The sequence below is a fragment of the Thalia democratica genome, chromosome 9, assembly GCF_965202585.1.
Source record: "Thalia democratica chromosome 9, ktThaDemo2.hap1.1, whole genome shotgun sequence".
Classification (NCBI taxonomy): domain Eukaryota; kingdom Metazoa; phylum Chordata; class Thaliacea; order Salpida; family Salpidae; genus Thalia; species Thalia democratica.
In genome coordinates, this window is record NC_139173.1 from 28,006,038 (window position 1) to 28,019,013 (window position 12,976).

Sequence of the window (12,976 nt, forward strand, 5' to 3'; positions counted from 1 at the left end):
TATTGAGATATAGTCCTTTTAATATTTTTTTAAGAATTTGAATTGTCGGAATTTGAGTTGTCCGAATTTGAATAGTCATGTAACCACTCATAGTAATTTTAGTTATACTAGCTGAAAAGAACAGCTTTCAAAAAAGTTAATTTAGTAATATTTTATTATTAAAGACTTTTAAGTAAATTTACTAACTTAGTTTTTTTAACAATATTAACTTAAAGCTCCCAACTAGTATTTCAAACACTTTTTAATAGTTTTAAAAAACTTCATAACATGTAATAATAAAGGATTTGTAATATTTATTCTAATAAATACCAGTTACAGGCATTTAAACTAAAAGTATCTCGTTTAAACTTTTATGTTGCTTTTTTTATATGAAAATTATTATATTTAACTTATAAGTTTGTTAATAATATACTTTGAGTCAAATACGATAAACAAACCTTTTTTAAATTCAGTAAAAAGCTGAAAAAGTTGTGTAACTTCAAAAAAACTTAAAATTACAAAATTAAACAATTCAAATGTTTGCGAATGCTCACTTTAATTTAGAAAAGTATGAATGAAAGCTTAAGAACACAAACTTGTAATACTTCGCTTTATAATTTACAACGAATTTTTTGGAAGAAACACTATGCTCAGCAAAAAAGTTACACCGTTACTTTATAATATTGTGTTCACTTTGTTTTAACTACATTACTACATGTATCTTTTATATAATGCGTTATTTTAGAAGAAAGTATTGTTATAGACAAAGTTTAAAACAAAGCCAACACTTGTTTTAGAGAAACAAATTCAAAATAGTTTTAAGCAACAAACGGGTTATAAAAATCAATGATTTCACGAGAGAGTCGCCCAAGGTGAAATAAAGTGAGATAAATTTAAGAAAAAAAAAAGGAGTATTTTTAATTTTTGAAATTTCCCGCGTAAACTTTTATGCGAGCATTTGTCATTTTCAACGCTTTTTTTTTATCTTGAAAATAATTTTTCTTGTAAAGTTTTTTTTGTAAAATTATCAATTAATTAAATTGATATATGCTATAATCTAACAAAAAAAATTTTGCGCTACGCATATAAAGTTTAAATTGTTTTGTTTTATAACTTACGTTTACTAATACAGTTTATATGAACATTTCAGTGATACAATAAATATTTTCAAAATATTTGCTTTACGTATAAAATTCTGATTGATAAAATTATACAAGTATTCCGGAAAGTAAATACTTTGTGAAACATGCAATTTGTATAACATTGTCCGCTCCTTAACTAACTTGCCAATAATATATTTAAATATATACTTTAAAGGTATCATTTTAAACATTTAATTTGAATAAGTCTATCTTGGCACTATTTAAAAAATTGAAAAAAAAAAAAACGAACGTGGTAGAAATTGAACTAAATATATCTAACAAAATGTTTGTTATATGTATCGAGGTTGTAAATGTTTTGATGAATAGAAAAAATAAGTTTTTCTAAATTGTTGTTTAGTTTTATAAAAGACTTTATAGGGATATCTGCGTCGCAACTAATTTGACACCAACGTTTCTTGAAATTTCTAACCGGTATAATTTTAAAAGTTAGTTTATGCTTGGCGCTACCAAATGATTAATAAAATTATGAATTAAAAGGTGGCATTTAAAAATGCCTGTTTGTTACAACAACGTTTATTTCTTCTTTGGGGCCTTCTTGGCTGCTGGCTTCTTAGCAACTTTCTTAGCTTTGGCGGGGGCCTTCTTTGCTACCTTCTTTGGCGAAGCTTTTTTAGCAGCTGGTTTCTTTGCTGCCTTTTTGGCTGGCTTCTTAGCAGCTACTTTTTTGGTCGCTGCTTTCTTGACAGGCTTTTTAGGTGCTGCCTTCTTTTTAGGTGCGGCCTTCTTTAGAGCTGCTTTCTTTGCTGGCTTCTTCGGTGCCTCAACCTTTCCAGGTTTGAAGGAACCAGATGCACCAGCGCCACTCATTCTGACGACGGTACCGTCAGCAACGAGTTTCTTCAAAGCCACTTTGTAGTGGGTTTTGAAGCCGTCTTTGACCTTGTAGTTGGCTTCAACATACTTGCACATAGCTTGCGACGAAGCTCCCTTGCGGGTCTTCAAGGCATTGCAGGCTGCCATGATCATCACCTTGTAGGTTGGGTGCTCAGGTGCTTTTGCTGGTGCGGATTTCTTTTCGGGTGCCATGGTTGCGGATACTTTTGAATAGTGAATAAATTTTATGTAAGCATTCTATTTTTATTTTCTTCGTTACGAACTTAAGCGAATAGAGCTCTGCTACGGCACCTTGTGGATCACGGTTATTAGTAAGTCAGCATTGTATACAACTTCGCATATATTAAAACGTTGTTTTCAAACTAAAATAATCAAAACTTAAAACTAAACTTAACTGAAATTGCCTCATTGTTTTCAAGAAAAGAACTTTATCAGTCTATGTGCAAAATTATAGTGTCATAACTGTTTGTTTTAGATGCTAATCTTTAAGTCAAACTTACTGACCCTTTATTGAAAAAGTAGTTTTTAAATGCTTTGCATGCTCGTTTTAAGGTGCATAATTTGTTTACTTCCAGTGATTAGGCAAGCTTAATAAGGTATATTACAGATTGTTAAGATGTTTTCCATTCGAAAAATATACATTATATAAGTAAATATAAATTTTTCACTGTGAACATAACAGCTTAATCAAGATAACTAAAATTTTTAACTTACTTTCAAAAACAAGTGTTTAAACTATGTTAAAATTCTAAACTAATGTTTTTTTTCAAAAAAAAATTAAGGTTTAACAAAAATTTTCTATTGTCACTTTTTTAAGTTTCAATGTTCTGAAATTAACTGAATATTTTTTTACACTAAGTTTATTTAAAAATTAGAAATTTTCAATATTTTCAGGCTCTGTTTCAAAACTCAAAGTTAAAGTTACACATTTCCGTTTTTCATAGTCTTGTAAGTGTAGTTTTTGACAAATACTTAACAAATGTATAAATAAGCTCAATTTGTAATAAGCTTCTTTTTTAATTTAAGAATATAACAAACCTTTAACAATATTGTAAATCAAGGCTACGATCAAAATTTAACCATTTTATAACAAATATTATAACTACATGATCTAGTTAAAGTGCTGAAAAATAAAACAAAAAAAAAGCTTATATTGTTTTCTAAAAGCATAAAATGAGTTAAGACTGTGCTTTTATTCGCAGTTAAACTTCCTATACGATAAACGAATTGAAAAATTAAGTTAACACTACTACTCTTTTCAAACTTTTCTACCTTTAAGACTGATTAATTGTATTACAAATTTTTCAGTTTTATTAGTTTTTTGTTAAATAGTTAAGTAAAAAAGTTTTTATAAAACATTTTCTACCTACTGTTAAAAGAAGTTTAAAATGAAGTAAAAAAAAACTTTTAAAATCCAAATTACCAACTATGTGGCTCTACAGTTTCGTAAACAATACTCATTGTTTATGAAAAAAACACTCAGGAGTTTTTGTCTAATGACTTGGTGTACAAAAACCCTTTAGGTTATCGAGTCATACACCGCTGACTTGTCCAATGAACAATTAAGTTCTTTGAGCAATTCATTATTGCTTTTCATAAACATTTCACCACAAGTTTAGTTATATATTTTTATTAATTTTCAATTTACTCACATAATAACAAGAATTTTTGTTTTTGTCTAAAAAACTTAAGAAGTAATAAAGCACAACTTTTGATAAAAAATATTTTAAAAACTAAATTTTCTTCACCAGCATTCTTTATTTAAAAAATTTAATATTTAAAAACAATTATACTTTAGTACAGAGGGTCGGCAGCCATTTGTAACTCGCGGGCCAGTTTTCTCAGAAAAATTTGCTCGCGGGCCGCACAGCTTAGAAAAAAAGTCTTCGAGGGCCGCAGTTATTTATAACTGATTATAGTAGTTATTAGAAAAGTACTGTTTTTAAGCAATAATATAAGAAAAGCAGTATAATAGCACTAGTAAACATTATTAATTAAATTAAGCGCCTATTTACAAGTTTTTATTGCAAAACCTTTTGTTTTTTTTTATTTTAAAAAAAGTACGTTTTTAGCTACAATACATCGCGGGCCGCAGATTTTGGCTTTGCGGGCCGTAGTTTGCCGACCCCTGCTCTAGTATTTATTTATCTGTTTACCACTAAACCTAATTAAATATATAAAGCATTTTATTTGCAACAGGCCAAATTAAATAAAAATATACTCTTGGGTCGCAATGAATAAAAAACATTTTTTGCATGCAGTAGAAGTAAAAAAAAAATATCAAAAAATATAAAAATTATAAAAAATCTACTGTTCAATCTACTAAACATAAAATAAGCAGCAGTTGGCTTGCGAGCAGAAAAAGAGCATAATTTTGAAAATTTATTAAAAATAAGCGTAAACTTGCTTTAATGCAATAGTTGTTTTTTTTTATATAAATCGTAAACTTTAACTTTGCGCATTTTCTAAAAGAAGCTTACCGACCCCTGGTGTAAAAACCGACCCTTGGTGTAAAAATTCGATAACTGCGGGCGATTATCTATAAAATGAGTTCTAAAAGCCTAACTTTAAAGAAAATAAATACAAAATATATTTATCATTCAAACTAGATTGTTAGCAATAAACTGTGTTTATAACTTTAATGTTTTGTATTTATTTTTAACTGACGTTTTAATTAGAGGCAGTTTTTGAGTAGAGTTGTACAAGTAAATTAAATTATTAAACTTACGTAAAAACCAGTTGTTATTTATACTCATAATTTATAATTAACACATGTTTTACATTATAAAACTTTTGTTTACACAACAAAAACTTAAGTTTATTACTAGTTTAACAAACTATTCAATTATAAACTTAGAGGTTTTATTAACAGTTAGGTCTTTGTTTAAATGCAGTTGCAAATAAAGTTCTGTGTAGTGCGGCTACATTAAATATTTATAAATAATTTTCAAAATATCAACGTTTAACGAAATTGTACTGTTTTATATAGTAATTTTTTTTCTAATTGGGTAAATATAATTTTAGAATTTGTTGTGTAAAAGTTGGTAATAATAATTAAAAACTTTTCATTTGTTATTGAAAAGTGAATAATTGGATATAAACGCCATGTTTGTAATATCGCAACTGTAAACTTATAGTTTTAAAAAAAGTTAGATAGTTTAAGTTTTTCTTAATTAAAATTACCTTAACAACTTAAAATTAAACGCTTTAAACGATGCGTATAAATATTCTTTTTAGATATAAAACTTTTACATAAGATAAGTACATTAAAGTATTGTATTTAAGGCGTAATATAAAAATAAATAAATTATAACCTTAAGTATAAAAATTGAAAAAAAAGCAAACCCTTTCTTTATTTTTATTGCATTTTAAACAAAAGTTTAAATATAAATAGCAAACTAGAAATAGATACTCGAACTTTCAAGATTAAATACTTGTAAATTACAAGCGTTTTACAGATTTGAATAAATGTCAAAGTATTCCACTAAAGTTAAATTAAAAATTACCTAACTTAATTTAAAATATCTATTTGTTTAATGTATTACAGTTTATTTAAACATATAGATATTTATTAGCAAACTTTAAATCGTTTTTCAATAATCAGTTATTTCATAATAAATAAAATAAGGCAAGTGTATAATAAAACGCAATATAAAAAAAAATTAATAAAGTGAACTCTAAACTAAAATTTTAACAACAATAAATAAGCTTTTTGTGAATGATGTAAAAAGTTAGAATTTTAAAACAATGTATAAGTTCAAAATAATAACAGTTGCTTGCAAATTTTCAAACTCTTAAAAACCAATTGCAAACGCTTGTTAACTGCTTTGAGCGGGAAATTTAAAACGTATAAAATACTCGTTTTTTACTCTTTATCACCTCTCACTTTATTTGCCTTTAGCACTTTTTGTTTTTAGAAGCAACTCTGGTGGCAAAATTTGTTTTACGTTATCAAAATCTACATCTTAAGTAGCAAATATAAGTTTAAGTTGTATTCTTTTTAAGTCTCGGTTTAAAAATATTACTTTTAATAATTTGGGCTTAGGTTAGTTTTATCTAATTTGGTTTTACTTTTGTTAGTATTTTATACTTTCAACTCAACTTTAAAATAAATTTAGTAACATATAAATTTTATTTAGAGCAGGGTTTTTGATATTCTTTATCATAAGGCCTTTTTAAAAAAAAAGAAAGTTATAGCCTTGTTGGAAAAGACTTCTCAAAAAACACGTTTTTTTTTGCTGTTTATCATCTACTCTAGAATATCTAGTGTAACTTTCAAACTATGGCCTCGAGTCCCCCCTGTGGCTTCTTTGCTACTCATGCCCCCCTCCTCCATACTAATGTTGCTAAGACTTTAAAAAAACCATTAGTTTTTTAAACTTAAGTTAATTTATTTGAATCTAGAAACTAGAGTTAGGACTTAATTCAAAACTAAAAATTTATTTATTACTTTTAATAAAAATTAAATAGCTTTTAAACCTTGATTTTTTGATTTTTAGGTATCTTAAAGATTTTCGAAAGAAATAATGACAAGAGTAATTTAGTTACTGATATACTAAAAATTATAAATAGACTAATAAATCATAACGACTTTTATTTGAAAATGTATCAAAAACTATTAAACTTAAACTTCACTAAATCTAACGATTTTTGTTCTTATTACAACTGAAAAATACTTAAAGTAAAGCACTTTTGTCTTAATTACAATTTATTCACATTATACGTTAAAAATTATTTTGTGCAAATGTTGTAAATCAGTAAAAGTTTTCAAGTTAGGTAAAATTTACACCAAACATACGAAAACAAATAAGTTGAATTATAAAAATTTTAAAGTGAAATAAAGTATGAGGCAATATTGAAAAATAAACTAGCATTATAATCTAGCCTTAAAAAATTGTTCAAAAGCGTTTGTACTTTCCTCAAATCCGTGTTCTGTCAAAAGTTTCATCACTAAAAACTCCAATGACTAAGAATAAAGTTTGATATGACTTGTACTAAAATAGCGAGAAGTATTTTAGGTTGCGCTTTAACTCACGAGAGAAGTTGAAGCGAATGATAATAATGAGTAAAAGAGGAGCAACTTATTTGCTTTAAATTTCCCGCTAAATTTTCTTGAAAACTTTTTTTATTTTCTCAAATTATGGTGTTAACTTTTATACATATAGATATTATATTATCAGCTTTAGTTAGAATTTTCTAAAATATTTTTAAAATTTACTTAATTGTTTTTTGTAAATTAGCCTAATCTGATTGCATAAAATAAACAGACGATTTTTATCTATATAAGATTAACATCAAAAATAAAATTTACTTTTTATTTTTTTCATTTAACAAAATAGTTTAGAAAAATATAAATTTATGAAAAAATTAAATAATGTTAAAGCTTAACAAATTTTTTGCTTCATTACAAACAAAGTATTAATTAGAAAAATTGTTTTGTTTTTTTAATATTAAGCAATATATTTCATTCTCAAAAAAAACTAAAAATTTTAAAATTTAAATTATCCGACAAAATTGTCACACAAACTTAAGTTTTCAAGTATGGGTGGCTCTTATAAGAGCCTGTTCATAATGAACAATTTAAGCACGTTCACCACGGATACGACGGGCAAGTTGGATGTCTTTGGGCATAATGGTTACCCTCTTTGAGTGGATGGCACACAAGTTAGTATCTTCGAAAAGTCCGACCAAGTAAGCTTCAGCAGCTTCTTGAAGCGCCATGACTGCACTGCTTTGGAAACGCAAGTCAGTCTTGAAATCTTGAGCGATTTCACGCACAAGACGTTGGAATGGCAACTTGCGGATCAGAAGCTCAGTGGACTTTTGGTAACGACGGATCTCACGAAGAGCAACGGTACCTGGGCGGTAACGATGAGGCTTCTTGACACCTCCAGTTGCTGGTGCACTTTTGCGTGCAGCCTTGGTGGCAAGTTGCTTGCGAGGAGCTTTTCCTCCAGTTGATTTGCGGGCGGTTTGCTTGGTACGGGCCATGTTGAAGTGATAAATTAGTAAGCGATCTAGGGTATTTATGCTAAATTTCGGAAGTTACGGACGTTAACGAAATATAACCACTAAAGTCAGCAGAGAGCTATGCATTTTTGATAATTCTGTTATGACTGGTTATGGCAGCATAACTTGTAAGTGTTAAGTGTTTCAAACTTTGTATCGTATAAGTATTAAAGTACTTTATGGTGATACAAGAAAAACCGTTAAATATAAATTTCAGCTGAACAAAACAAGTTTTATACTTTTAAGCCAATTATCGCTGTATGTAGCTATCGATAGGTAAACAGGCTACATATCATAAAAGTATTTATAACACGAAGAAAACTTTTTTATTTCAATAAGAATGTAGTAAAGTTAGAAATTGTAATATCTGTTTTATCTATTCTGGATTTTTAAGTATATACTAGAATATGTATGCTTTAGAATTTAATTTTTTCAATATTACCAACATAAAAAAGATTAATAGCTTAATTTATATTTTTCTATAAACGTTAAAATGTATGAAATGTATCCCGTATGAGTAATCAGCTTTTTTAAAGTAACATTGCATTTTATCTTTTCAAAGTTTTTTTGACGCGACTTAAAATTAGGTAGTTGTAGAATAAAGATATACAAAATAATCAATTTTTTGTCGATATGTGTTAACGTGATTGTTATTAACCTAGTGAGGGATTTTTGAAACGTATGTAAGAACAATGTTTTAAAGTTTTTTATTAGAGTATGTTAATTCATCTGTTATTCTATATTTCAATGTAAAGGTGGCCCTTAAAAGGACCTGGTTGTTAAACCTGATTACTTTTTCTTTTCGTTAGACTTCTTTGGCAGAAGAACAGATTGGATGTTTGGCAATACACCTCCTTGAGCGATGGTCACTCCTCCCAACAGTTTGTTCAACTCTTCGTCGTTGCGGATGGCAAGTTGAAGGTGACGGGGAATGATACGAGACTTCTTGTTGTCGCGAGCAGCATTTCCAGCCAACTCGAGAACTTCAGCGCTCAAGTATTCCAATACTGCAGCCAAGTAGACTGGTGCTCCGGCACCAACACGTTCGCTGTAATTACCGTTTCTCAGTAGACGGTGAATACGACCGACTGGAAACTGAAGTCCAGCGCGCGATGAACGGCTCTTTGGCTTGGATTTAGACTTTGCTCCCTTTCCACGTCCTGACATGATGCTACGATGAATGATAAAACTATAGCAAAATTTGCTTTATATACAAACTGTTACGAACCTCGGCTAACAAAATATTAGTAGCGCCCACTAGTAAACTTTTGTCATTATCTCTCATTTTTCTTTTTTCTTCTGCATTTTTTTCTTTACTCAATCTCAAGGCGCCTAAGTTATACCGAAAAGACACTCATATGCATTCGAAAGTAGTACTAAAATTTTACTGCACTTTTATCTATTATATGCCGCAGGGGCGTCGCGTGAGGTGTTGCACTGCCGCAACTGCACCACCTTGAAATTTTGTAAGAAAAAAATAAGTATTTATAACGTTTTCGTTATTTTTTAGAATAAAATCTCTTTTAAAACTCCAATTTTGAAAACGACTATTTTGCCCACTTCACTGCCGCAAACTCTTAGCTGACTGCCGCAAATGAACTCAAAAAAGCAAAATTTCTTCAAGAATTACCGCAAAATCAATATCTTGCGGTAAGTAAATTAAGTTGAAAATTCCCTAAAATAGGACATGCTGAAGTATCATCTACAAGCTATTGTAAACATAGAAAAAAAACCAAGCTATGCTACTGCAAAGGATTAAACTTGAGTTTATGTACTCACATGATTTTTTAAATTTAACAGATCTCTTCTATTAAAACTGGACAATAAAAGAACAAAACTTGTCATAAATTAAATATTTTGAAAAAAAAGATAAAATCCCTAAATCATTAAAGTCTAAGAAATTTGATTTTTTATTTTAATCTGCATACATAAACTAAACTATAACTGATTTTTTTATCATAAAGTTAATAAAATATTTAAATAAATTTTATTTAAATGTAAAGTTCTGAAAAAAAATAATTATGAAGTTTATTATAAACTTCTAGTTCACTCTTACAGAAAAGTAGTTTAGATTTATATTAAAAGAAAATTAGTATTATTGAAACAGTCACATATTTAAAAAAGTAAATAGCCTTAACTTAGAAACTTTGATTACTTAGAGTAGTTTAACATTTTAGGAAAATTTAGTCTACTTTATATGACTTTTGGTTTAAACTTATCATAAACAATGCAAAAATTTTAGATAAAGTTTTTGAAACATGGTTGCCTTGCCTCATAATCAGGATAACTTAGAAATGTTAAAAACTCAAGATGATCCAAGATAAATTAAAGCAGACTAAATTTTAAAAATATTCATAAAAATATTCAGGCTGACTAAAGCAATTTTAGTTTATTACTTTTAAAATAACAAGCTTATTTAAAATTAAAAAATAAGTGTTTTACCCCTATGGCCACATGAAAACTAACTAACCAGTTTTTTACTTCTATAATGGTTACATATTTATAAATTATCTTTTAAATTCTTGAAAAGTTCAACAGCCTAACCTCTAAACTTAAAAAAGTTAAGCTCTGGTGAAAAATACTGTCATCAAAATGAAAAACATGTTAAAATTAAATAAAGAAAAGTTACCCTTTAAAAACTATTGAATTTTAAACCTCTAACAAAAAAACATTAGAAGTTGAAAAAAAGTTAATAAAAATCTTAATGTTTGTAAAAAAAAATTCTGCAAAATAGTGAGGGGTAAGAGGGGGGGGGGGGAGGGTGTATAGGCACTTTTTTACATGTTGTTCTTATTTTAACTTTTTCAGAAAGCTAATAGTTACTCTTTAATAAACTTGAAATTTCCAATTGAACTTTTAGTTACAACAGGTCAAAGCCAGAGAGTACAATGACTTATTATACAAGGAGCAAACCAAAACATCGAAAATACAATTTTATTGAAAACCTATATTCTCCATCATTCTTAAAGCAATTTTTATCAAACTTTTTCATCCTAAGTTTTATAAAAATTTATACTTTTGTTGAAGAGAAGTTTTAAATTTTTAAGTATCAATATATAATTTTATATATACAAAAAAAGTACTTTTGTTATAACTTTTTTTTTCTTAGTGTTTTAAGTATCTATTTTAGCAAATAGTTTTGTTTTATAAAAGAAACATCTAAAGATTTTGAGGCCAACTTATAAAAAATCTTAAATGACCAAAGGGTATAATTAAAAATTAATTTATGAGAAAGGTATGTATATTTCTTTGTTTACTCAGTAAGTTTTAAATTGTTGTTGTCACAATAACTTTTTTTGATTTTAAATATTCAGATGTACCTATATCCTAGAGAAAAAAAAATATTAGAAAGAAAAGTTTGTATAGTCAGGTTTCTTATCTTTAAATCTAATTAAAACAATATCTTTTATATATTTTTTTATATATAACAAGTTAAGTCTTTTAAAATTGTTAAGCTGATTTAATAATGTTTAAACTTTTGTTATAAGTACAACAGTTAAGAGGAAATTCAACAAAAGTTATTACTCCAAACACCAATGGCTGTCCGGATGCTCGGAAACCAAAGCTCTATTTTGTTTCCCATGCTTGCTCTTTGGGAAGGAAGCAGCATGGAATGGACTAAAACTGGCTTCAAAAATATTTCTAACATCTCTGCATGATGCAAAAGCCATGAATGTTCACTTGGCCATATAAACAGCATGATCTCTTTTAATTTATTTCAAGTTTTCAGGCCATTTAAGAATTTCGCAGTTATTTTTTGCAAAATATTTTACTGTTTATAAATTTTGTATTTCTTAAGAACTTATAGAAACAGTGAAGAAGTGCTATACTGTAGTTGAATGTAAACAGTTAGAAAGAGAACTGAAAACATTTTATTCACGTAAAGAAATGCATCAGGATGGTTTAGTGAAAATACTGTTATATCTTGAAGAACATAACCTGACTAAAATATTTAACGAAACTACAAGGCTTCTTAGAATTTTGATATCTATTCCCATGACTAGTGTAGAAGCTGAAAGAACATTTTCATCTTTGAAAAGGATAAAAACATGTTTTAGAAACACCATGGGTCAGTCGAGATTAGATTCTTTAAGTGTAATTTCGATTGGTAGGGACTTACTTAAAAACTAGACTAGTTTCAAGGAAGAGGTGATGGAGAAATTTATCAACCAAAAGGAGAGAAGAATGAATTTTAGTTACAAAGGTGAAAAGCAAGAGTCTAAGTATTTATGTTTGCAAAATTAGAACTTTAGATTTATTTTTTAGGCAGGCATTTAGTAGTAACTATTTTCTGTACTAAGTAAGTTTAGTTTATCATTAAAAAGTTGTAGTTTGTACATAAAATTTTCTTTGTTTGTAGACTTCTTAATTTACTTGCCAAGCTTCATTATGTATTCCTTTATTTGTTTAGTTAAAAACAAGTAAAAATATTATTTTTAGTTTGGTATTTAATCCAATATTTTTCAAGTAAAGTTGAAGCTAAAATGAAGTATCATTATAGTTGCTGTGTTTTTTATTAAAATATAAGTTTGTAATATCTAAACTGTTAGCTACTTTTAGTTTTAACTTTAGAGCCTTTGTAAAACTTAATATTATTTAGTTTGCTTGTTTTACTTTTGAGTTTTTTACTTAGTCAAACTTTTTTTTAATCTTAATTTTATTTTGAAATTCTTTAAAATTTTTCTTCTCAGTTATTCTTTAAAAAATATTTAATTTGTACACAACATTTTATTTGTTTGTAATCTTTTTAATTTATTGCCAAGTATGATTAGATTTTTTTAAATTAAATATTAGTAAAATAGTTTGATTTTTAATTAATTCAATATTTTTTAACTAAAGTTGAGGCTAAAATAAATATTATTGCATTCGCTGTATTTTCTTATTATAATATTAGTCTGTTTAATCTAAATTGTAAGTTAGAGAATTCTTAAAATAAGATATTTATGAGCTTGCTTATTTTAGTTTTGTGTTTTTAACTTAGTAGCCAAGCT

General features: G+C 27.5%; 3 protein-coding genes across 3 annotated transcripts; all 3 read right to left on the minus strand.

Moving 5' to 3' along the window:
• Positions 1-1,655: 1,655 nt before the first annotated feature.
• LOC145845149 (histone H1, sperm-like) lies at positions 1,656-2,168 on the minus strand. Its single transcript, XM_082952571.1, has one exon. It carries the CDS (start codon positions 2,166-2,168, stop codon positions 1,656-1,658), a length of 513 nt encoding a protein of 170 aa, XP_082808697.1.
• A 5,388-nt stretch (positions 2,169-7,556) lies between these two features.
• On the minus strand, positions 7,557-7,967 carry LOC145844328 (histone H3-like). The gene has a single exon (XM_082951717.1). The coding sequence runs from the start codon at positions 7,965-7,967 to the stop codon at positions 7,557-7,559; it is 411 nt and encodes a 136-aa protein (XP_082807843.1).
• Positions 7,968-8,774: 807 nt separating this feature from the next.
• On the minus strand, positions 8,775-9,152 carry LOC145843786 (histone H2A). Its single transcript, XM_082951013.1, has one exon. It carries the CDS (start codon positions 9,150-9,152, stop codon positions 8,775-8,777), a length of 378 nt encoding a protein of 125 aa, XP_082807139.1.
• Positions 9,153-12,976: the final 3,824 nt, after the last annotated feature.